The sequence below is a fragment of the Vidua macroura genome, chromosome 5 (assembly GCF_024509145.1).
Source record: "Vidua macroura isolate BioBank_ID:100142 chromosome 5, ASM2450914v1, whole genome shotgun sequence".
Classification (NCBI taxonomy): domain Eukaryota; kingdom Metazoa; phylum Chordata; class Aves; order Passeriformes; family Viduidae; genus Vidua; species Vidua macroura.
In genome coordinates this window covers 69,420,825-69,445,459 of record NC_071575.1, presented here as the reverse complement: position 1 = coordinate 69,445,459, position 24,635 = coordinate 69,420,825, and the positions used below count along the sequence as shown (strand labels likewise).

General features: G+C 44.9%; 1 protein-coding gene across 1 annotated transcript in view; it reads right to left on the bottom strand.

Annotated features, from left to right (window-relative positions):
• ITIH5 (inter-alpha-trypsin inhibitor heavy chain 5) overlaps positions 1-24,635 on the bottom strand; it is a 44,162-nt gene that overhangs the window by 4,494 nt on the left and 15,033 nt on the right. Inside the window, exons 6-12 of the mRNA XM_053978578.1 lie at positions 22,437-22,606; positions 21,751-21,867; positions 8,453-8,624; positions 5,609-5,918; positions 2,394-2,947; positions 1,971-2,021; positions 802-918 (exon numbers count right to left, since the gene is read on the bottom strand). Of these exons, the coding sequence (XP_053834553.1) occupies positions 802-918; positions 1,971-2,021; positions 2,394-2,947; positions 5,609-5,918; positions 8,453-8,624; positions 21,751-21,867; positions 22,437-22,606 (1,491 nt within the window). The remainder of the gene's footprint in view (positions 1-801; positions 919-1,970; positions 2,022-2,393; positions 2,948-5,608; positions 5,919-8,452; positions 8,625-21,750; positions 21,868-22,436; positions 22,607-24,635) is intronic.

The window sequence follows — 24,635 nt, the reverse complement described above, 5'->3', positions numbered from 1 at the left end:
AACCCAAGCCATTGACACTGAGATGAATGTCTCCATATCCCATTACTCCTGATGTGATCTCTCATTTCTGTCTTCAAAGATTCAAGGTTCTCGTGCTACAGAGTCTGTTTTCCGCAAGCTCATTCTGCATTTGAGCCACAAAATCATTCAAGCAGTAGCACAAACAGTCTGTGAAAGAAGTTGAAGGGAAACATTGCCTGGAGCTGCATTTTACTAAGGCAGACATGAACACAGAAATATGGGGGCTAAGACCACTGCCACACAGAGCAGAATCCTTACAACTTTTTTGTGGGGTTTTGTAAAACAAGCCTGTGAATTGTCTCTGGTTTTGACACCCCTTTCTCCCACTGTTGCCCTGAGCAGGACATAATCTGCTTATTAGCTGCCCTGCTTAGAATTCCAGATGGGATCAGACCACACTTTGGCTCAGATTGGCTTGGGTAAAGCAGATCCTGAATCATGTGGGTTTTCTCAAGACTGGCATGACTCTCTAGCCAGCTGGATGGTTTCTCTACTAAAAGAGCTATGGTGCTTGGTGAGCCTGACTTTGCTCTGTCCTAAACCAAGTACTGCTGTGAGTAAAGAGGGAAATACCCCCAGCAGAGCAATTTTGGTGAGTCCAAAACTTTTATTTGCAAGCTGTGACTTTTTAACTGGGTGAAGTTGAACCATAGAAGAAACTTTCTAATTTTCCTATCACTTTCTTGTCTGTGAGGCACCACCTTGGTGCCTGGTCTGCTGCAGGGCTGGCCTTACACTTTGATTTTCCTCCACAAGAAACTGCTTGACTTGGCTGCTCACCAGATTCCTTGTGATCAGAGACCAGCCGGAGAATGTCTCCTGGTTCTCCATCAATATTGAAGCAGACAGAGAACTTGCTGGAGGGAAAATCAATGACGAAGTGAGGGTCCCCATCCGCTGAGAAGACACGGAACAAGAGATAAATGGGAGAGGCTCGCACAAAACTGCAGCGCCCAAAATTGCAACAAAGCTGCTGTTTAAAGTGTGTTTGTCTCTGTTTTTTCTAAGTCCTGCTGGTTTGTTGTTTTTAGAGGGTCAGATGGAGTTTGCCAGGAAATGCCAAGTTTTGTTTTGTTTTTCGCCAAGATTGTTTTGTTTTTCTCACAGAAGAGGTTGGGTTTTCAATGACAACTCGAAACCCAAAAAAGTCTAGATAAAAATCAGGATATTTTCTTCCCGGAATATAATTTTGGTGATTTATGGGAATTATCATGTAGGTGTTTTGAACTCCTCCATTCTTTCTTGGCAAGCTACATCCCCCACAGCACACAGAAATGTACTTTCTGACCAAGGGCTGCTGCATGGCTCCACCTCACACTGACCCCTCCTGGCCCTCAGTATGAGATTGGAGCAGTCAACAGCAGCTGTTGATCCCACAATCTTAATTTTTCAACAATCCTTGACCTATCATCAACTATCAGACAGCTGCCATTAGTAAGGCAAGCCAAAAATGCTAGTTTCTAAGGTAAAATTGACCCTATCAAGAGAAATTCAAGTCAGAGTTCTTCATCTGGACTTACTCTTCAGTGTTTAATGTATGAAAAGTTAAGTAAAGGTACAAGACTAACAGGAAAATTGTAAAATACTATAGAATTTTCTCTTTTTTCCTTCTTCAACAACTTTTTTTATATTTCAGCCTTATTATTTTAAAAAGGTTTTTTCACTATTTTTAGTACAGAGAGAATGTGTTTCTCTTTTCCCCTAACCTGCAGAAGTCTCAAACATGAGGATCAAGAGTTATGGATCATCTGCCTCGCTCACATCCCTCTCATTACTGATCCTCTCTGTACTTTGGTTTTGTTTTCATTTTCCTCCCTACTCTGTAGGTCTGACAAACAGAATTTTGGCTGGTCACTTGGATGGTTATACCACAGTGATATGCATCTGAGGTTTCCATAAATCAGTCACTATTATTTTGCATTATGAAAGGCATGAAAACAGGCACTGACCTGAAGTTTTGGAGATTTTAATTCTCTGTTTATCTTGCCCTCTGCGTATACCTAGAAGGGGGGAAGGAAGGCTGTTACAATTACTTACTGAGCAGCAAAAAGAGATACATTACAATAATGTTCCCCAGATATTATTCAGAGATATTATGTCATCTATTCCTGTAGCCACTTTAAGTTTCCTGTAGAACACCAGTTTTTCTCCAATAGTTTCTACAGAGCAGTAAGTGCTTAAAGGGGGTGAGTGAGGGGCCTAAAAGGTTTGCTAAAGGTTACCCAGCCCACAATTAGCAAAACTGGTATGAAAAATCTCAGCTTTACTCCTCAGCTCACTGTTTAGATCACCCCCCCGTGCCAAAGTCAGCCATGAGACGTTGCCCATGAAAGAAGATTTTTTACCAGAACGAGGTTATTCTTCTCTCATACCTGGTGGAGCCCTGTGCCCCTGCAGGCTCTGCACCTTTTCCCCGATGCCATCAGTAGAAGGGCTGATAAACTCCTCCTGAGGTGGCTCTGAGTGGAGTCCAGCCTCTTTCATCTTCAGAACAGTGAAGGGGGTAACGAAATTGTAAGCTAGGGCCATCGACTTGGCTTTTTCCATCAATTCGTCCTTTTCCTGGATGTCATCGCTCTTCAGCCGAGAGTTGAGCAATTCCTTGATGGTGAGGTAACTCCACGCCCTCTCAATGTAGTTATTGTCACCTTTGCCATCCTCCAGGCCGGGGACACCTCTGATGTCATTTCTGCTCAGCAGGTCAACAGCCACATCTGTTTTGAGGAGGATGTACTTCTTGGAATTGCTGGCAGTCACCTCCACGTGGAGTTTGTCCGAGGTGCGGTTGATGAGTTTGCCGGCTATGATAATTTCAGAGCCATTGAAGTAGTTGGGGAAGAAGTTCTGGGTGACCTGCTCCACATCGTCTTCAGGGTAATCAACACGGATGTCAGAGAGAAGGGGTGTCCCTATTTCATCATAGAACCTTAAAGCAAGACACATTTTTCACTTTTAGCACTGTGTGAACACACTCTTGCACTTGTACACCGACAAGGACACAGTCAGGTTATCTAAAATGGCTCATAAGTCATTCAGGGGCAGTTTGAGCCATCTGAAACCAAATTTAACTACCACATCCACCCTAACTTGGCCTAGAAAAACAGGGTGGGGTTCTGCCCTTAGGGCTTTTTCAAGGTCTCTGCCCTTAGGGATTTACAAAGCCCTGAGAACCCTCACCTAAGCTTGAAGTTAGCTCTTCTCAGAGCAGGAGGTTGAATTACAGGATCTCCAGAGGTCCCTGTCAACCAGAGTTATTCTCTGCCTCATTTAGATTTTAGATGTTTAGATGCCTGTTCCTTAGGCATCTAAACAGTCTCTTAAGCATGTTCAGAACCATTCCAGCATGGCCTGGGAGTCACTTCCACTATGGTTCCAGATCTCTGCAAGGAGATATCTGTGACCACTTAAAAGTAAATTATTGACTTCCAAGAGTCACAGAAAGCAACCCAGTTATTAAAATAAGTACTTAGACGAGATGCTGTTACCCACAGGTTTCTAGTGGTGTTACACATGGTATCCCAGAGCCAGAAACTGTAAGGCCAAAATGTTGGGTCCACCAAACCAAAGCTTCTGAATCTCTGAAAGACTCCTAGATTGGGTTGCTCAGTGTAGGACAGGCAGGAATACTGTTTTCTGAGAGCCTACAGAGAAAGAAAATCAAGAAAATCTCACCACGCCCCCCATAAATGAGGACATCTCCGAGGAATGGAGGAATCCTAGCTGCTAAATACAGGCACCCTGGCACAAGAGAACTCACTTCTTTGTGGCTGATTTTCTGTTGGTCAAGGCATGGCTTTCCTGGAACCAGGGAGGTTAGCCCTTTAATGCCTTGTTAACCACACTTGTGAGAACACCTCGCACTGTACAGCCAAGAAAACCTTCACAAGGCTCAAAGCCCAAGTTTACAATACTGTGCTTTCCCCACAGCAATGTGCTTTTGAAGGTTCCTCCCAAGCTGCTCCAAGAATACCATATTTCCCATTCAAATGCCAAGCTGCTCATCTCTTGGCAAGTCATTTGAGTTTAATTTGGTAAATAAACAAAAAATTGGCCTCAGCCCTTTTTTTTAGTTCAAGCTGCATTTATTTGACACATCTGGTTAAACAGACTGTCTGGAAGCTAAAGTCACACTTTCTGCTTTATTCTCTCTCCAAGGGATCCCAAAGCCTGAATTGGTTGACTTTCTTTTAAAGTCTGTCTGAGCGCTCATTGTCTTTCATGCAGAGACCTCACCAGATTTAAAAACATGACTAAATTAAACTTGAGGACTCTCTGTAAATTAACTTCTGAGTTGCAACCAATGGTGGAGATACACAACCTGTCTTAGAGTACAATTCAAGGAAATATCTGTATAAAAATACAACCCGCGAAGCATAAAAAAAAAAAATTACATTGGCACCCATTTAGGTTTTCCCTCCAACTGAGGTTTGAATTGGCCTCCAGCAGTGATTGTGCTCTTCTGTATAAATTTGGCACCAGGTGCCAGATCGGTTTGCCATGACTGAGCTTGATAAACAGTGAGCTGTTCATCAGAGAGAGGCGTTTGAACAAGTACTTGCAGCACTGGGCTCCTGCAGCCCAATCAATCAGAACATCCTCTATCTGCCAGGGAATGCCACTTGCTATCCAAAATACATGTCCTGAGGAGGAAATGGTGTGGGTGGAGTGACAGATGTATCTAGAGAATTTAGGTTTGAAGGAATTCTTGTCCATGCATTACTGCCACAGAAGGCAAAGCCCTGGTGGAAAGTGCTTGGATTTATTGTTCCAGAGGAGTTAGGCATGAGCCTACTCATGAGTACTGAGATCAGTACTTAATAACCCTTTCTTTTTGGTTTCTGTGGTTAAAACACTAACATTTTGGGAGTGAAAGCCAAACATTTTTATTTGGAAACATTGACACATTGCCAAACATTTTGGTCAGAGATGTGGCCACACATCTTTCTGCTGTTCATTACCAGAGTCTCCCCTTGGACTAGAGCTCCCTTATCAGAAAAGAGGAATATAATCTCTAGTCCTACTGAAGGATGAGGATTTCAGGAAACTTATGAGGAGTTTGAGTTACAAAGGATGAGGAAATTAAGTGACGATATTGTTATCCCAGGAATGATCTTAGTGTGTTTTTCCAAGTCAATTATTTTGGATCTTGTGCAAAAGGTTATCATTTTCAAAAAATAAAGAAATATTTTTTTTCTCCAAATTGGAATCTTCCTTTATGATCCTCTCCATGCTGTTTATGTTGCTGATTTGATGTATGAAATGCATCCTCTCATCCTACAATCTACCTGTGAGGAGTTGAGACCTGTGGCCCCCAGCTCTCTGGGTTTACATGTCCAAAACAGTGATCTGAATTAGGGAAACAAATGCCTTGTTCTGAGGGGCTGGGAAGCCCCAGTACATCTCAGAGGGTCTGCTAAGGAAAAGGAAATTTCTGGGTAGCCATTCAGAGTATCTGATCGTACTCTGCCTCTCCCAGCCAGAGCTGAGCCTCAGGGAAACTCCAATTTCTTGCCATATCTCATTAAAGGATTTTCCATCCCAAAATACTTTCCCAGAGAACCCAAAGAACAGAAAAAGCAGAACAAACCCCTTGAGGTGGCTGGCTGCATCCTCATCCTCCTGGAAAAGCCTCGTCATGCCGCAGTTCTCCAGCGCCATCCTCTCCAGCAGCTTGTGGTCCACGTCGTTGCCAATGCCGATGGTGAAGAGGCAGAATTTATCCCGGATGGCATCCTTGGTGTTGCTGAGGATTCTGGATGACTGTGTTTCCCCGACAGTCGGCCTCCCATCCGTGAGGAAGATGATCAGGGACACGCTCCTGGCGTCGATGTCGTTCTGAGCAATGTAATCATTCAGCAGCTTTGCCCCGGTCTGCAGAGCCCCGTTAATATTAGTCCCTGGGAAGGCAGCAGAATGGTCAGAGATCATTTCTCCTTCTAAGAGTGGTGTGCATAATTTCCCTGAGCTCCCTTTAGTGAGGTGACAGCTTCTGTGGGCATCAGGATGTCCCTTTTTTTCACATGAAGTTGTTCTAGCCCTTGAATTCAGTTCAGCTCTGTTACTTAGCGTGAGTTTGTTTATGGTCTTATGAATTAAATTATGAATTTCAGTTCGTCATGTGAAATTGCTGTTGAATGTCTCAATGTACAAAAATCAGCCTGGTAAACAGTCATACTATATCTGGCCAGTACAAACAAAAATTGTTAAACTTAATTATGGGACTCTCCCAGATGATATCTGAACTAGGAAACATTCTGCTTTTTTTTTTTTTTTTTTTTTTTTTCTGAAGGGCACAACACTTGAGAGTCAGGAAAAAAGCCTTCAAATGGGAAGACAAGTGGATGGGTTCCTTCTTCACACCCCAGGAGATACAAAGTTTAAAGGAAGAGCTTGGCTAGCTGAGGAGTGTGTTTGCACAAAACAACTGGCTAGTAAAGAATAGAACAGCCTGAAGTGGGGAGAAAACAAAGTAAATGAGCGAGCAGATGTACATTAGAATAGGCATGAAAAGGATCCAAGCCCACTGTGTGTTCAAAAAAAAAAAAAGGAAAACAGGAAAATTAGTCCAAGTATTCCCTTTCTCCATGTATTTCGAGTCAAAGCAGAGGGATTGGCTGTGGGACCTTTGCAAAATCAGCACATCAGGGTTAAAAACATCTCTTAGAAAACAAAGCAGGTGAAATGGGTTAAGAGCTATACACAGCTGACTCCTGGGGGTCCGGAAAGAGAGATCTAGGAAGGTTATCAACAGGATGTGATAAAAAGTCAGCTCATACAGCATGTACCTAGAAACTCAGTGTGCACAGCTCCAGTGACTGCAGCAAGACGAGGAACAAGAAAGCAGCAAAGGCTTCTGAAAAGTCCTCAAAATCCTGACTCTGTCTTCTGCAAAATGGTTCTCAACCAAAAAACCTGCACCCGCGTATTCTAACTCTCAATCCCCAGGCAGATCCAAAATTTCAGAAAGAACATTTTCCCCAAAACCAGAAGAAAACCATGTCATGTAGCAGCGTGTGTAATTTTATACTCAATTGTATCACAGAACTACTAAGAACTGAAAACTGCCTTTTGCCACGTGTTCAGATATTTAGCAGCAGGATTTTCTCCCATTTCTTTGGTGTGTAAGTGCAACACAGAGGTGTAACCAAACCATGTTCTTTGTGTGTGTTCATGTTCAGTGGAAGATACTCAAGGAATAGCACCTTTATAGGGAAAACACAGAGTTATCCAAACCTGGAAAAAGCCTGAAGCACCTGTGGTGGAGAATCACGGCACCTTCCTATTGAACCACAGTCAGTAATTTCCTTTACTTTTGTTCTCTGGCAGGTTCATGGGCAAACCCAGCTGGTTCCTGCACAGCTCTCTTGGCACTTCAGGAGTAAAAGGCTTTGTTCTCTGAGTTTAGTCCCACCACTGGTAATTGTTTAACTGGGCAGGTCCCTTAACCACTTCCTAAGCAATTCCTCACACAACACAAAGAGCACAGCCAACCATCCTGTTTGCTGTGTTTTTCCATCAGAGGGTTTCCTCTGCTAGGAGTGGTCACTGCTCAGGGGCAGCCATGGGAAGGCCCTCCCTGACCTTCAACCAGCTGTGACCACTTCCATGGGGAAGGGTTTGAATAGGTCATTTTGCAGCTCTCTGGGCACAGCTGCTGGAATATGTTTGATTGCAAACCTCGCTGTAGTAAGGAGATTTGTAGTTGGAAATTTTTTATACTACTGTCCACAGCCCCACAGGAGACCTATGAATCAAATTAAAACTCACACCTGCACTCTGCCACCATTCTGGGGTTTTCTCTGCCTGCTTTACTCCAGGCAACAAGGCACAAGCAAAAAGGACTTAGAAATTCTTAAATATCATTTTGGGTGCTCCTTGGTAGAGACAAGAGGACAGTACTAGGTGAGAAGGCAACCTGCAGAAGGCAATCCCACATCTCACAGTGTGTGCTCCATCCCTGGGGTTTCCAGCCCAGACAAAATCATGAGCCTGCTTTCACAGAGCCTTTCAGAAACGACACAATACTGGCACTGTGTGACCTTTGCCAGGGTATGTTTTCATCTGCATCCTCAAGAAATAACCTTGGAAGCTCTCCCATTCTGAGGGTGTCACCAGATAAGCAAGAAAATGGAATCAAATTTGTTTTAATGAGTGTATGGAACCACAGACTAATTTTGGTTGGAAGGAACATTTAAAGGCCATCTTGTCCAAACCTCCTGCAATGGGAAAGGATGGTTTCCCTGAGGAAACCCATCATGTATGTTAATAAAGAACACGTAACCCTGAGTGGAGGTGAAAGGACCCCCTTGTCCCACGACCTAAATCCCAATGTCTTTTTATTCTATATGCTCCAGGACCACATTCAGCACTCTCTGTTCTGTTGTAGTTAATTGGACTACACAGTTAATGCCATCTGTATCTCTGATCATACCTCCAGTGGGTGACATGTTGTGGATGTACTTTTTGGCATCCCTGATGTTATTTGGAGTAACTGGCACCAGCCGGTCCTGCTGCCAGACCTTTATTCGGTTGGAAAAGCCAATGATATTGAAGTGGTCTTCAGGCCTTAGGTCCTGGAGAATTGTGAAGAGGGCTTCTTTGGTCTAGAAAGAGAAAAGAAAGCAGCAGACACGGCTGTCAGTGTTTTAGTGGGCAAGAATTTAGTTTTAAGATGTTTACTGATCTTTTAGATATTTCTACACTGTCAGTTTGGCTGATGAAGAAAACTGGGATGTCCTTCCCTGTCTCAAGGCGTGATCTCTGTGGTGCCAGGGCAAATATGAGACGAAAAACAACTCAAAAGGTCTTGTGAGGCACATCTAGACCTAACTAAGCTTAAAAATCAGGCATCACAATTAGGATAAAAGCTCCCAGTGACTGGGAGAACAATGTTCTGAATTAAGGGATAGTGAATAATAATGACTAATAACAAACTCTTAGAGTTTGTCTAACGCCCTCTAGACTGGCAGTAAGCTTCAAGTGGCATAAATTTAAAGTAGGTGACTTACCAGTTAAAAAAACAGTAAACATGTCAAAGGATGCACATTTTCTGTTCATAATTAGGATACTATTTGCTGCATGTACACTCTAATGAATACTTTCAGCAATTAATAAATGTTTAGGTTAATATATTAAATTAACTAGATACAAAAAGAAGTCCTGACTAGTTATTGCAGAGTCTACCTGCCAGTCAGTTTTGTCCCAGGTATATAATTTTTCATCAATATGCCAACTGTTCATCATCATGTGTAAACACAGGCAACAGAAAGCTGGTCCCAGGATGAGTTCTTAGCAAAGGAGGTTAAGGATCCTGGGTTCTGGGAAAGCCAGACCACTGAGGAAAAGGCAAGAGGAAGACTGCAGAGCTGTCCAGCTCCCCTTGGTGAGACCAGCTTGGATTTAGCAGCCATGCAGCTGTGTTCACATGGAGACAGACTTCAGCTGAGCAAGACGCAGAGAAGTTGCCCAAAAGCAGCTTCTGTCGATGCAAACATACCCCATATTTGGATGCAAAACACATGGGAGGAATATGAGGCAATATCTAGGCAGAGGAATCAGCAGATTCTCAGCTCGGCCCCTTCTTGGCCACCATTAAGCCTTCAAATTCCAAGGAAAGCTATGCAAGAAATTATATTGTGGGCTCACCAGCATTTAAAGGTTCCTCTCATGCCTGTCAGGAAAATATGTGAAGGGCTTGTCCAGAAGAAATGTAGAAGTAATCAGCAGTGCTGGAAACCACATAAGCCTAGGCCTGATGTTGCTATGTAAAGACAATTTGGAAAAGGGCTCAAAGGACTGATCAAGCTGTGTCATCAATATCCCCCTGGATTGTGCATGGCAGATGATGATGCAATGATGCAAACAAATCTAATCCTCACAGCTGGTGCCTTGGCTCCCAGTCCACCTGAAATTAAGGGGAATATTTCCCATAGCTTCAAACATTCTGGAGCCAGGTCTGGAGACTCTCCCTGCCTGTTTCTGTCCTCTGTACAAATCATTTTGCTCTGCAGGGATCTCAGGCTTAATCCCTCCACTTGCTTAGCTGGAACATTCCTCCACGTCCCACCACCGTTTCACAGACAAGAATAATAAAGCAAATGCTGGTGGAAGAGATTCTTTCAAAGGGAAGGGGAGAACCCCACTAGGTCCACATCATGATGTGCAACAAGCAAACCTTCACAGAGGTGAATTCCTGCCCCAAACATGGAGGCTGCCTCCAGTCCAACAGTCCACAGAAAATGGAAAAGTTGGGCAAAATATTTGAAAAAGAAGAGAAGGTTTTACTCTCTCTCATCTGCTCTTTTACAACAGCCTTTGTATTGTAAAAATGCTTCAGATAATGCATGACATCAGCCTTCAGAGACAGCCTCCATCAACATCCCATTTTACAGAGAGGAAAACCAGGACACTTTTGTAATTATGTCAAGGTCAGAAAGTGAGAGGTTCCCAAAACTTGGGGTTCCCAGCCCTCAGTTCAGTCAGCCAAACCATCCCACACGTGCACAGGCAGCAATCACACAGAGGAGAAAAAGACTCTTGGATTTATTCCATGATAACAAGGTTGGCCTGAGTATTTGTCCCTCAAAAAAATGGATCAAAGTAAGCAGAAAGTGAAAATGGAGAACCTTCTATCCTGTGTGTGAGCAGGCCTCCATGCCAAGCTCTGCTGAGGGAAATTTGGGCAGGGTGTTAAAGCAGGGAACAGCAAGACCACAACTCCCTACATACACATCCCCCCTCTACTCCCACAAAGGAGAGAAACAGAGGTTCCTAGAGGCAATGATTTAAAGAAAAACTCCCCAAATCTCATTATCTATATTACAGCTCTGATTATAATTAACATTGCTTGACCTCTCTCATTACAAAACCCCTCTCTTCATTTTTTTTTTTTCAATTCTGTGAAACTGCACTTTTCTCAGAGGGATTTATTGGGCCCAAATAAGCTCTGCTGTTTCTGAGAACAAGGCAAGAGGAGAAATAATCTTGCTTTGGCCTACTTGCAGAGAGGCTGCATCTCACTTCCCTTGTGCTCACAAATTCCTTTTGACGTTCTTGCCTGTATTCAGCCAAAAGAAAAGGAAAGGAAAAAGTAAAACAACACAAAGCAGAAATAGCTTGGTGTACACAGCATCCAAGCTGGAATTGCAGAGAGGATCAGGAGGGAACCAAAACACACATTCCCAGGAAACCCAGCACTTCTCCACACCCTCATACATGGGCCAAATGTGGGGCTGGGACCATCCCTCTCTCCCCTTCTTCAATTTCCTCTTTGCTTTTTGTCTCATTTTCATCACTCCACGGAGTTTGAGTCAATTTTTCCCAGGAAAAAACTTCTGCCATATTTTAATGGATATGCACTGACAGCCTGGATTCTGGCATCTGTATCCTGTGCTTGCCTCTGCAGCTTAAATTAAAACCCTTTGAATTTATGTGACATGCACACAAACATATGTACAAGTGTGCGTGTGTGTGCACACGGTTTTGCTCCAAAGCAAAGAGAGTGAGGGAGGCCATATGGTTCATTCTCCTGCAGCTTTTACTCCATTCACAGCAAAAATAAAGGGTGGGATTCAGCTTTGCCAACTCAGTCATCAGAAAGCTGGGCATCCCACCTAATCCTGCTCCAGGCAGGGGAAGCCACCTCCAGGGAATAATCCATGCCATCTGTTTTGGACAGATTTTAGGATGGGCTGAGTCACTGTCTGGAAGTGCCTGTCTCCAGGCTTTGCCTTCAAGCAGAGAAGGTGGGACTCACCTCCAGAACTAATCCTGCCCCATCCTGAGCATTCTGATTCTTGCTGGAGCCAAAAGGAGCTGAACTGTGTCTCCACCTCTCCCAGAGTGCTCTGAATCCCCTGTCTCTTCCTATTTCCATCTCTCTTCCCAGCTCATGAGGACTCCCAGGTATGTCCTGAAGACCACACTCCTCGTGGGGTGGAACAACATGCTTTTCTATCTACCAGCCTTCCCCACCCACTAATGCTCTATGAGAGTGATGTGACTCCCCTCAGAGTGCTGGATATGATTCAGCAGCTGGCAGGCAAAACCAGCTTTCAATAAGGAGAATATCTTGGTAAAAGTGCACTGCTTGAAATCCTGAAGGACTCAGCCATGACCAAGTGCAGTTGGTGCCCAGCCCTCTCCTCCCATCTCCACCAGACCCCAGGCAGAGCTTTGCAAAGCTCTTCTGGCTGCAGCTTCAGCTGGGATACAGCAGCAGGTTTCTGCTTCTGTCCTTGCAAGGCCACAGCTGGAACTTCTGGCTCCAAGGAGCCAAGGGCTGTGGCTGCCATGGGATTCCCAAACTGCTCTGCTGCCAATGGGGTCCTTGCATTTCCACTCCCACCTGGCCCCAATGAGTCATTCCACTGAAACTGCTGCCAAAGAGGCAGAAAAGTAACAATTTCTACCCTGCTGAGGGCCAGGTCGTTCCTCCATGGCTGTGCACATGACACTGGTTCATTTTGGAGATAAGCTGGACCCACTCACACTGAGGGAAAAGAGTTTAGGGGTGCAGTGCCTCTGTGCCAGGTGCTGCAAAGTGAAATACTTTTCCCAACATGTTTGCCTGGGGAGATGCACTTGGAGCAAGGATTAAAGCAGAGGATGGCAGGAAGTAACAATACAGAAGAGCTGAATAAAAATCCTTTTTTACCATTTGGGAAAGGTTTGTATGTGTCAGAGTCAGGTTTGAAATGAGGATTTAAAAGAGGATAACTTGGTGGAGGAAGATTCCCGTTTCCCTCAAATTAACACAGATAAAATTGAGGTGAGAGGTGGAGACTGAATTGCCACTGCATTTGAGATGAGGAATTGTGCTGGTGAATGAACTGCCAACACAGCTGGAACCTTGGGACTGAATCAGCCACCTCCAGGGCTACAAAATGTCACCCCCAAACCTGGAGCAGTACAACCCTGGTCTATAGCTGGGGACAGGGGATGTGACCATGACTGCCAGGGAGTGAGCACAGTTTTCTTACGTCTGTGCTTCATGAATGATGAGAGTGGAGAGAAACTAAATGACTGATGTGCAAACAGTGTCTGCTCAAGCCTACGAGGCCAGAGACAAGCCAGCTCCCAGCCACCACTCTGACCTTCCTTGTCACCTCTGCACTGACACCTGGACATGCAACACAGCTGCTGCCTGTCTGGTTCTCGCTTGCTGCAGGCCCTGCATCACAGCCAAGGTGATTCAGAGCTGTACCAGCCCCAGCAACAGCAGGAAGAGCAGAACTCCCTCAGCTACGCTCGAGTTTGGCTGTGATTTGTCACCCTTGTACCCAGCCCTTGGAGTTAGCTCTGACAGACCTCATCTTGCTTAAACACTGGTGGAGCAAAGCATGGGAAGATACACACTCTTATGAGAAAGCTGAGAGCCTTCAGCCTTTTTTGGGGGGTCAAAGATCTGCCTCAGAGACATCTGGGATGATGTCAGACCATCTGGGCACCTTTTAGGAGGAATCTGACATTTCTTTCACAGTCCCTTGTTTGTTCGGGGAGCAGGGCGAGGGTGAGGCCTGGCTACCCCGAGAGCTGTGCAGCTCCCAGGGACACAATATGTGGTTGTTAGGAGCTGTGGCACTGCCAGACATTGGCCCTGCTGGGCAGCAAGGGGAGAATTCAAGCACCTCATTAAAATGCATATCCCAAGCCCACGTATTCACACTTTCCATTGCCTTAGGAGCACTTCTGAGTGTTTCATCCAGCCACCCTCGCAACAGCTGGGCAGCAGGACTTCATCACCAGTGACACAGCCTCTTCCAGCTCAGCCAGCACCAGGGAGCTGCTTGGGCTTGGGATCAGCCAGTCTAGGAGCACTGCTAGCAGAGAGGAAAGCATTTCCAACCACAGCCTTTGGAAAACAGCACCCACTGACAGGAGGAGATGCACAAGAACAGCCTGCAGAGAGCAGACCTGGGGCCATCTGCATCCAATGTGCTAGAAGATCCCACAACTGAAGACAAAATTTCAGCACCCTTTGTCCTTCCAGATTCCTTGTGAGAAACCAAATTTGACAAGAAAGGAGCTAAGGTACAAGATGTAGGCTCAGAGGGAATTAGGAAGCCATAGCTCTGTCCAGTGATGTGTCTGAGAGTGCAGCAAAGGGCTCAGAAATGAGATCTCCTACCGCAAAAAGGAGAAAAGTACAAGTGAATATATTGTTTGGCAAAAGATTACAAGGAAATACAGGGAGACAAACCAAAAGAGCTCCTTCTTCTCCTTCAATATCCTCTGTGCTTTGGCTCTTCTTTTTCCATTTCCAAACATGCAGAGGCAGCTGATAAAAAGGTCCAGAGCTGGGTTTTTCAAACAGCAACAACCAAAACCCATCAATGTCCCCATGGTCTGTCAGAAGAATTAATTAGTACTATGACTTAAGGAAAGGCTGGCATCAAAGTCACACCTGAAATGGTGCTAACATGGTCAGACAAGGTGCTGCCATAGGTTTGGTTTGGGTCCAGAGCCAAGGGGAATGCAGTGGGAGCACCACTGCCACATTACAGGGAGCACAGAGAGAGCAAAGGTTTGGGCAGTGTTGTTCCTGCTGAGGCTGGAAGCCACATCACGTGAGTTTTGCTTTCCTCTGTGTCCCAGTGCCCTTTCTGCCCACATAATGTTGGTCACATGTCACCTGCCAGCAACAGGGACTTCTATTAACCCCAAAACCAGGGGTTAACCCAGAAGTGTGTCCTTGGATTGTTTTACCTTCCTGCATCCCACTCTCAGAGAGGACAACTGGCCCTTTCTGCCTCCACAGGGAATGTCCTGCAGCTGAGGAACTGCAACTGCCCCTCTCCCTGTCAATGTATCTTTGTGCTTTCTTCCTGGCAGACAAGAATGGCGTAACCAGGGAAAACTCCTTCGCAATTCTGGACAACAAGCATTTTGTTCAACACGGACACAGGCCTGTGATGGGAGGGAGTTTGAATATGGAGTTCTGGACAATAAAGGTCTGTCTCCAGTCCATGGTCCAGTCTCCTCCTCCTGAGCATCCCAGGTCCTTTGCTGGTCACTTTAACATTGCTGACTCCCTGTATGGCCTTAAAAAAAGTTGCTTTGTAATTTCCCAGGCTGAAAAACAACCATCCTTCAGAACAAATGTTTGTTCCTATTGCCTTTTCTGAAAAAGGTTTTCCATTTAACATTGAGTAAAACACTTAGCTCCACATCCATCCAGGACACTTAAGCACTGGATTTTTGCTCAGTAGATGATAAAATTATCTTGAAGGATGTGATCAGTTAGGGTAACTCACTTGTCTAGTAAGCATGGTGAGGATAAATACATGAAAAACTAATCTGATGATCAAAAGCTGATCTGAATTCTCAGGAACTGGAGTTCCATGGGTCCGGATGCTCAGTCTTTGCAATCTCACAGCAGCACTGAGGATGTGAATAAATGCCAGTGTGAAGATTTAAGGAGGCAAGTTCTAATCAGCACCAAGCATTGTTACTTGAAGCCCTTATCCCAGTGCAGAATGGATTACAGTTGGAGCAGTAAACAATTCCGTACAGTAAATAAGGCAAAGGGAAAAGCTTAAGGGCTGTCCCAGAGTGCTACACTGAAATAACCCCACTGGAAACAACGGGGCTGCATGGGCACACAGCCAGACTGACACAGCAGTGTCTGAAGGCCACATTCTTCTCTTGTGCTTAGCTCATTTTAAGTGGAATCAGATCCCATAACATGCCCATCAGACAGTCAAACCCTTACCCTGTCAGCATGACGAAAAATTTCCATGGAGAGAGCAGCAAAAAGGTCAGCATCAAGGGAAAAATGTCCCATGCCCTTGATGCAGAGCTTGACATCTCTCCCTCTGCCCATCCTCAGAAGATGGAGTTCATCCCAGGGCACAAAAACTGTTCCAGTAATTGGGTACTGTCATTTTCTGTCACAAAGATCAGCCCCAACACAATGCTGGGAAGAGCTGACATGCCCAAAAGCTGTCCACAACACATCCCCTCAATTTCAGCAATCATCAGCTGCTGAGACACAGCTCATCATGCTCTTCATACTGATTACAACCATCCTTCATCATGTAGCCACTCTCACAGAGTGGGTGTCTCAGCAGCCAGAAGCCTGCCAGGTTTGAAGCTTTCTAGCCCCTACTCAGAACATCCCATCCATGGCTGTGACCTGCTAGGAGAGATGTGCTGCTCCTCCCTTGGCACCTCCCCATTTTCATTTCTTTCTACAGGACGTGCAGTGGGGACCTTACAAGTGGATCCTAGTAATAGGACAAGAGGGAGTGGGTTTAAACTAAAGAGGAGAGATTTAGGTTGGATATTGGGAAGAAATTCTTCTCTGTGAGGGTGGTGAGGCCCTGGCACAGGGTGCCCAGAGAAGCTGTGGCTGGCCCATCCCGGGAAGTGTCCAAGGCCAGGCTGGACAGGGCTTGAAGCAACCTGATGTAGTGGAAGATGTCCCTGCCCATGGCAGGGGGTTGGAACTGGGTGATCTTTAAGGTCCTTTGCAATCCACACCATTCTGGGATTCTCTGATCTCCAGTGAGTGAGGGATGGTGACACTGGTTTGTTCATTGAAGCAAAGCCCCAGCACTTTTGCTCAGGGTTAGCATTAAGCAATGCAAGAGCAGTAAATAGTTCCTTAAAGAAGCAAATTTGCCAGTTTTCCCACCTAAGGGTGTGCCACAGGGCCCTCACAGTTCTCCCACACCTGCCCTCATCCAATTTTCACCTTTTCCAAACCCCCTCAGCATCTCCAGCTGCAGGATCCCCACTCCCTCCTACACATTTCTGCCTCCAGCCCTTCCCCTGCCCATTTCCATCCTAAGCCACTGCCTCAGACATGAGAAGAAGCCAATTCTTCACCCCAAACTCTGCAGAGAACAGAGCAGATGTTTTGGAGAAGATTATGTCACTGCATCAGGGGTAACTATCCAAGCAAGAGCTCTCTCCTCATGACACAGCATCAAATCCCTCATTCCTAAGGGACTTCAAATTACATCCTGTGGACCTCAGAGCTGCCTGTGAACACTGTTTGACGACAGTACTACAGCATGGAAGACCTCACTCCAGCGAGAGGTGCCACAAGCACTTCTGAGCTTCAGCTGCTCTCCACAGCCAGAAACAAAACTGGTCCCAGTTGAGCAATCTGTGGGACACGCCCTGATTTAGGGTGAAGGGGTATTTGCCTGGAAACAGCAGTGTTACTGCAAATAGTGCTAATCTAATAACTTCAGTCTTGACAAAGGTCTGGTGTCTTTTAGGCTCGGGGAATCTTTGTACAGCCATAATCCAGGCATGGGTTTGCCAGCTAAAGAGACAAGACTCTGCAAAGAGACAAGCACAGGCAAAGAAAATAACCTACCTAAATTCACATAACAGATCCATGATGAAAACACATATAGAAGCCAGGTCTGGCTTCCAGGTGTTGCTCCAGCAGCTGGAAAAAAAAACCCTTTAATTCCAGCTTGGAAAGGACTACTAAAGAAAGATCTTTCATTTCACTGACTTTTATGCATTTGCCAGAGCCTTGAGGATACCAAGAGGCTTTAATGGCTGTGCCCAGCCCCAGCTGGGGCCTCCACCCACTCTCCTGCTCATTTAAGCACCAGCCTGGGCCCTCATCCCAGTCTCAGCCCAAGACCTCTGCTGTCTGTAGCTCTGCTACATAAACCTCAATGACCCCAATCCATGGACTGACTTCCCAGCTCCATTAAGCCACTTCCATTTCACTACAGCTTTGTCTGCTGGTCACTGGGCTGTGTCTGGCACATCAGCAGCACCTGTTTCCAGTTCATCCTTTGATGAACTCAGTGATGGTCCAATTGAGACGTTTGGGAGAGCTCTCAGCATCTTCATGAGTTTTCAGTTCAAGCCTCAGCAGGGTTCCCATGCAAACTCTGCCCTCACCTCTGCCTCCTATTTACTCCAAACTCAATTAAAGGACTTGCACTTTATAGGTGGTCTGGGATCTTCCTGGGAAATTTTGTTTCTACTGCCTCAGCAAGAAGCAAAATTGGCTGTGAGTCCTAAAACCAGAAGCAGATGCTCTGTGTCCTGGATACTTGAGAGCATCTTGCTCTGAAGGTTATTTGTTTCTCTGTATGACCCCATCATTATTTAGTAGTTTTAGGGTTAGGCAGATTATTCTGCTTTGTGACAAGTACTTGCATTTCTCTTGGAGGAGAAATTTTATTTTCTTTGAACAGATAAAGTCTACATAGATCTGATGTCTTATTTCCTGTAGCATTTCTTATATCCCATATTCACACCTCCAGAGAGGACAGAGATAACACTGCTGTGGTGTATTCCTGAGCAGGAGGCAGCTGCCTGGGGTTGCTGGTGCTGCAGCAGCTCTTCTGTGTTCTCTGGGGTTGTTCCTTTCCAGCAGAAATAGAAAACCTGACAAAACTTTCCTCGTCACAGTAGCTTTGAACGCTCTGAAGGCTGTAACTGGAATTAGCATTTTCTCCAAAGTTCCCTGGTGATTTAAGGTTGTTCTCCTGGGCAGCAGCTGTTATTTGAGCTAACAGACAACAGGCTCACAGCCAGTTCTGCAGCCACCAGCAGAAGTCAGAGGAGTTTGGAAGGAGAACATTGAGTGCTCAGGTGCTTGTCTGCTCCTTCACCCCCCTGAACTCCTGGGGGGTGTCTGTGCTGAGGCACAGAGGGTGAGGGGTTGGGCACACAGGGCCCTCAGATGGGCTCCAGCAGTGGGGGTGACTCAAGGGTACCACCAGTGTCCCTTGGACAGGCACAGGCAAATGAACTGAAGCCCTTACAAATCCCCAGCAGGTCCCAGTTTCAGCTGGGTTCCTCCTGGAGCAATTAACCTCAGAGAAAATTACAGTCTGGCACGCCACCATTGACAAGTTGCCAGGCTTGTGGTGAAGCCAACTGCTTAACTGAGTGTGTGGCATTTTTTGCCTGTGGGAAAGGTAAGGTGAAACGAATCCATGGTTGGAACAACTCTATTTTACCATACCTATGCAAAATACCTGCAAATTCATCCTCTTGTGGACATATTCACAGCTGGGAAGGTTCCTGTTCTCTAACAAGAACCTTTCTCACCACGTTCAGTGAAGCTGGGTGCAATGATGGTAATCACAAAGTGGTGAACTTAAAACTGGCCCCTTTTTCTCCCGGTTACACCAATGTAAAGCTGCTATATCCCCTTCTACATTGCCAAAGGTACCATAAAATCGGCAGGGTAGACTGCTCAAAGGGCAAATCATTTTTCTTCCCAGTAAATCCTGCAGATATAACCTCTTCCCCAGGCTCTCCTGGCTGTTAAAAGCAACTATTCCACACAGAACTTGCTGTCTCTTTGCAAACGAAGGAACAAAGTTCATGGGGATTTTCCTTGCCAGTGGGACAGCAGTAATGATGTGCAAAGCCTTGAGCACATGAATATTTTTTTGTCATCATGCTCAAGAATTTTCTATTCATGATCCTGCCAGTGCTAAAAGGAGATTGTAGCAAAGGATCAGATTCTCAGAGGAGTTTGACTGCTGCAACACATCTGAGTCTGCTGGACATCACCTGGGCTCAGAGGCTGTGAATAGTGAGGAGAAATAACTTCCCCTCAAAGCTAATACATCTCTTAGAGACGTGAGTGGAATATTTCAAGGGTCCTAATCATAGAACCAAAGAGCTGTTAAAGCTGGAAAAGACCTCTAAGGTCATGAAGTCCAATTATTAACACAGCACCACTGTGTTCACCACTAAACCATGTCTCCAAGTGCCACATCCACATGCTTTTAGAACACATCCAGTGATTTGATTGAAGCTGATCAACCAGTCTCACTCTATGTGTTTGCAACTGGACATTTGTTGCTTCAAAGACTGAGATATCTTAGGAAAAAAGGGATGGCACCAACAGATAAAAATTAATGTTGAAAAAGGAAAACCTTGGGAGAGGAAATGATAAATGACTCACAGGTGGGTTGTGGGAACTGTAGGATGCATGAAATCCTGACCCCATTTGAGTCACTTTGCCATTTACTTTGTGAACAGGTGACTGAAGAGTCCAAAATCTCCTCCAGCTGCTACAGAAAAAGGTGCACAGCTGATGTTTCCCATCCTTGCTTATATAATCCTAAAAATTGTCCTTTGCCATAGTCACTGCAGCTGACCCACAGGAGCACTCTTTACAATTGCTGACTGTATTTTTAGCTGACCTTGCATGTGACTCAGTAGGGAGAAATGAGGAAAGATAGTCCCATGGGATTTCCCAGCTCTCTGCACATCAGCACAGATCACCACAGCTGTGAGAGTCCAAGAGAAAAGACAAAAAGGAGACATTTCCTCTGCTCAAATGTAGCCTGCCACCAGGGAATCTGTAATTTAATAAGCATCTTAATGACATCAACAACTGGTAAAAAGGACACTGAGCAAACATGGCTGCAACTGATCACACTTTCCTTGAGAAGCAAGAGAGGTTTATTTTTCAGCCAGTCCTAGATTTTGGTCTTTTCTTGATTAATCTGTGTGTGGGGGTTTATGATTTTGATCTTAACTCCATAAAGTTCTATTTTTTGGAGCAGCTGGAATCAAAGGAAGGTAAGTGCTTCCATCCCATAACACTCCATAATGTATCAGTGGTTTTCTATTAAAAAAAAAAAAATACTGAGATAACAGACAAAAAGTTGGGGACAGCCTCAATACAGGTTCTGATTAGACACTTCTCTCACTTCAGGCTCAAGAGGAACCTCTCTGTAGCTAATTTGCCTGAGATCCATGTTTAGCAGCACAAACTGCTATGAATTAAACCTTTAGGGGTTAATGGCTGTGTTGTTTTTAGTACGTGTAATGAAAAGAAACTCTGATACTCGGGAGGAGAATAAAAGCTTTCATAGTGCAAGGTTAATCTGCTGACTACTTGTGCAGCTCACAAAAGCACCAAAGCCCTTTGGAGTTTTAATCTCCCTGGTTCAGCACTTGGTCAGTAGCTGTCTGCTTCCAGCCTGGAGGACTGGGGGCATTTGTGCCAGAATTGTTTATTCTGAGAGGCAGGGTGGTCATTTTTCAGCAGGAGGATAACAGAAAGCCAAGAGCCACGGGGCTTTTTGCAGATTCAAAGGCGTCTTGATTTGAGACCTCATTCAGGACAGGACTAGGATTGCTTGTTAACAACTCTCTTGATGAGTCATCTTCTTCCCCAGTCACTGGGGAAGACAAATTTGGATCCATAGAATCCATATTCCATTTATGTTTGATGTGCCCTTCAGCTTGGTATGGTGGCTCACATTAAGGTCTGTGTCCTGGAAAAACATCTGAGATTTGTTCTGAAAGACTCAGATTCCCAAAAAGGACAAAATTGCTTTTCTTTCAGCAGAACCTCTTAAGTTATACTTCACTAAGTGTTTTGCCAAGGTAATTTAAAGGCAGCAGTGTCTTCTCTGTGCTGTTAGACTGGATACAAGAGTCTGCTGAATGCACTTTGCTGGGAATTCTGCCTGATCTGCCTCTCCTCAAACTGCTCAGAACAAAACTGCCCCGGACCATCCTATGCTCAATTTTGACAGCACAGACCTTTACAGAGTGATGAATCCTTCCACATTCCTTGTTCCCATCCCATTCCCACACATTTCTCATTGCAGGTAGATCACCTCGAGGTGTCTTCAGAGCCACCTCCCACCTCAGACACACCTCAGACATTTTGCAGGAGAGAAATGGTGAAAATCTGAACCAAGATTTGACAAATCTGAACCAAGCTTTGCCACCTCAGAGCTGAGCAGCCCAGGACAGACACGAGGAGCTCACCTGCTTCAGCTTGGTGCCCACCATGGAAGCGCTGCTGTCCAGCACGAACACCACGTTCTTTGGCAAGGGAGGAAGGTCTGTGGGGGCAAAGTAGTGCACGAAATATCCATTGAGGATCTGTGGAAGAGTGAGGGAGTCAGGAATCAAAGGCAGATCATGGTGCAGTGTTCTACACACATCATCATGGGACATTTGGATGCTTTCAGTGGCTCTGTCTACACTGGAGGATATGAATGCTCCTTGGAAACCCTCTTAAATCTGTTCCCAGATACCCTTGGGATCCCCCTTAATTCAGTTTATGCAGACTGGTTGAGCCAGCTGGAGCTCTCCACATCTCCTTCCATGGCTGACATCAGGGTTCCCTTCCAAATGCAGCAAGGATGTAACATATGTGCCCACAGATCAGAACCACAACATTCCCTTGAGGAACTGGCCTTGTATCCAGATATGTACAGCCAGTATACTGAGCAACTGAAAAGCAGACACAAAAAAGAAGCTCAATGAAGATGGGATTTAAGTACATCTTGTGGCTGCTAAGCGATTTGTTTTATTTTAGATAGTTCTTACAAGATGGAGGAGTAGCCTTCACTTGGAAAGCATTTTCTAGGAATTTGGAGCAGGCAAAACAATTGAACCATCTCGGGTACAGTTAATAAAACAGAAAAGATGAATCATGTGTACAGTACCTGAACATCCCCAACACTCAGCTCCCTGCTGACATCATATCTAATTATGAAGTCTCCCAAAATTCCATTTCGGGCAATCTTGGTTTGCTCAACAACACTGGGGTTGAATGTAACCTTAGCTAAGGTTTTGGTGTGCCCAATGACAGTAGAGGGAGGAGGAGACACATCACCTGTTGAGATGAAACCACAATATTACAGGTTTTTCCCGTTGCCTTACAGATGTCAAAGCACAGCAGAGGTGGTGTTGCCATGGAGCCAAGTCAGCCAGCAGAGTGACTTACTCTGATTGAAGATTCAGCTCTCCAGTGATAAAAAATGAGAGATTAACAAAAAAAATTAACCCATCTCTTCAAACTTTAAACTGAAACCCATCTTGCAATGTTCTCAGGCATATAAATGTTTGTAGAAAATTCCTGTATTCAGTTCTGTTTGGCCAAACACACAACCTCAGACATGCACATGCTGTTCACTCCAGCCAGCTCTAGACATCCAGGACACAAATCCTACACCTGAAATCCTGACAATCAATGCAGGCATAATTCATTTGACCTGTTTGAACATTTCTTCCAGGATTAGATGAATCACACTGCAGGTTTTTCCTTATTGATTATAAGGAATTCTTGAGGTGGCATCTTCAGACGTACTGCGGGCATGTGGGGTGGGACTGATCTGAGTGACTGATCCCTTGATCTGACAAGTGTCTTATGTGTAATGTCTACATTTTAACAAGTCACCTTAGCTGCCTTTATGTTCAGCAAAAGTTATCATTATAGCCACTGCAATTTCAGTCTAATTCAGACAAAATCCAACACTGCCAGTGCAGTCACACAAATTGCATCTCTAAGATGTAACTCACCCTAAACTCTAAAAATTCTTCCTGAATCAATAAAGAGGGATGTGCCTGGCAGAGGGCACCTCAGATAAAGACAATTATTTAGGTCTGAGTCACCCTGCAGGAAATTCTCCTTGTATTGTTTTCTGTGCTCACTCTCAAAAAGTTGAGGGATGTGGAAGTTCCCTATTGCCTCTCTATGTAAACAAAATCCCACCTTACCCTCTTTTGGTTTGCCAGCTGTTTCCCTCTGAACTCCATTGGGACCCTTACATGAGATGGATTTGGCCCCTGAGTTTCTCCAGATTTTGAGGGCTTTCACCCTTTTCCTAACTGGATTTTGAAAACACAAAAATATATTGTCAACTGAAGTTGTTCTTGGGTGCTTTAGCTCTCACAGTGATTATTCCAACAATCCTCTGAGGCACAGAAGTTCTATTATGTCTGCTCCTGGGCTGGTTAGAATTGGAAGGAATCAGCTGCTTGATTATACTGTGAGGGGAAAACTCAAATCTTTGCCAAAAATGCCCAAAAATCTGTGGTGTGACAGGGAAATTAGGGATGGGAGAGGTTCAGTTCCAGTTCAGGTGCACACAATGCAAACACCTACGTATAAGTTTATTTCCTAGGCTCCACTATGCAAGCAGAGATCAGGTCAAGAGTATTTGAGATTAGGGTATGATACATCTGGCCAGACAGACATCTGCTTTAGGATAATTTCAATTAACAATAAATTAACAATAGTGATCCAAATGACAAGGTGCAGGTGGTCTGGGAAAGCTCCATTCCAGGGGTCCCATAACTCTGTTTAGGTAATGAGCAGTGGCACTTCACCTTTGTAAAGGGCTTTGAGCAGCATTAGGGAAAAGCAATATGGTATCAGTGAGCAACAATGATCACAACCTCACATCCAGACCCCACAGTGATTTACAAAACCAGAAATATGTGATTATGTCCATTTAAGAAGTAGGAAAATGGAGGCATGGGGTGGTACCTGACTTCCCACAGGTGGAAGTTCACAGAAATGCCAGGATTAGGGTCCTTGTGGGTTTATGAAATTATTAGACAAATCTGTAACTTTTACTCTGAAATGCCATGTACAATCTAGGTACCTCTAGGCAAAGGAATGAGAGTAAGATTCATAAATCAATAGCACTCTAGGATGTTACTGCCAGGATGATTTTGCTTTATTTTCACACCTGTCCTGTGAGTGCATTTGAAAAGACAGGGCACAAGACTCTTCTACTGAGATAGGGAAGGGTTTTATCACAGGCCCAATTTTACACAAGCAAATTATAGTCAGAGCACCTGGACTGTGAAACAAACTCCTCAGCAAAAGCCTTGCCCAAGGAGACTGAATGACAGAG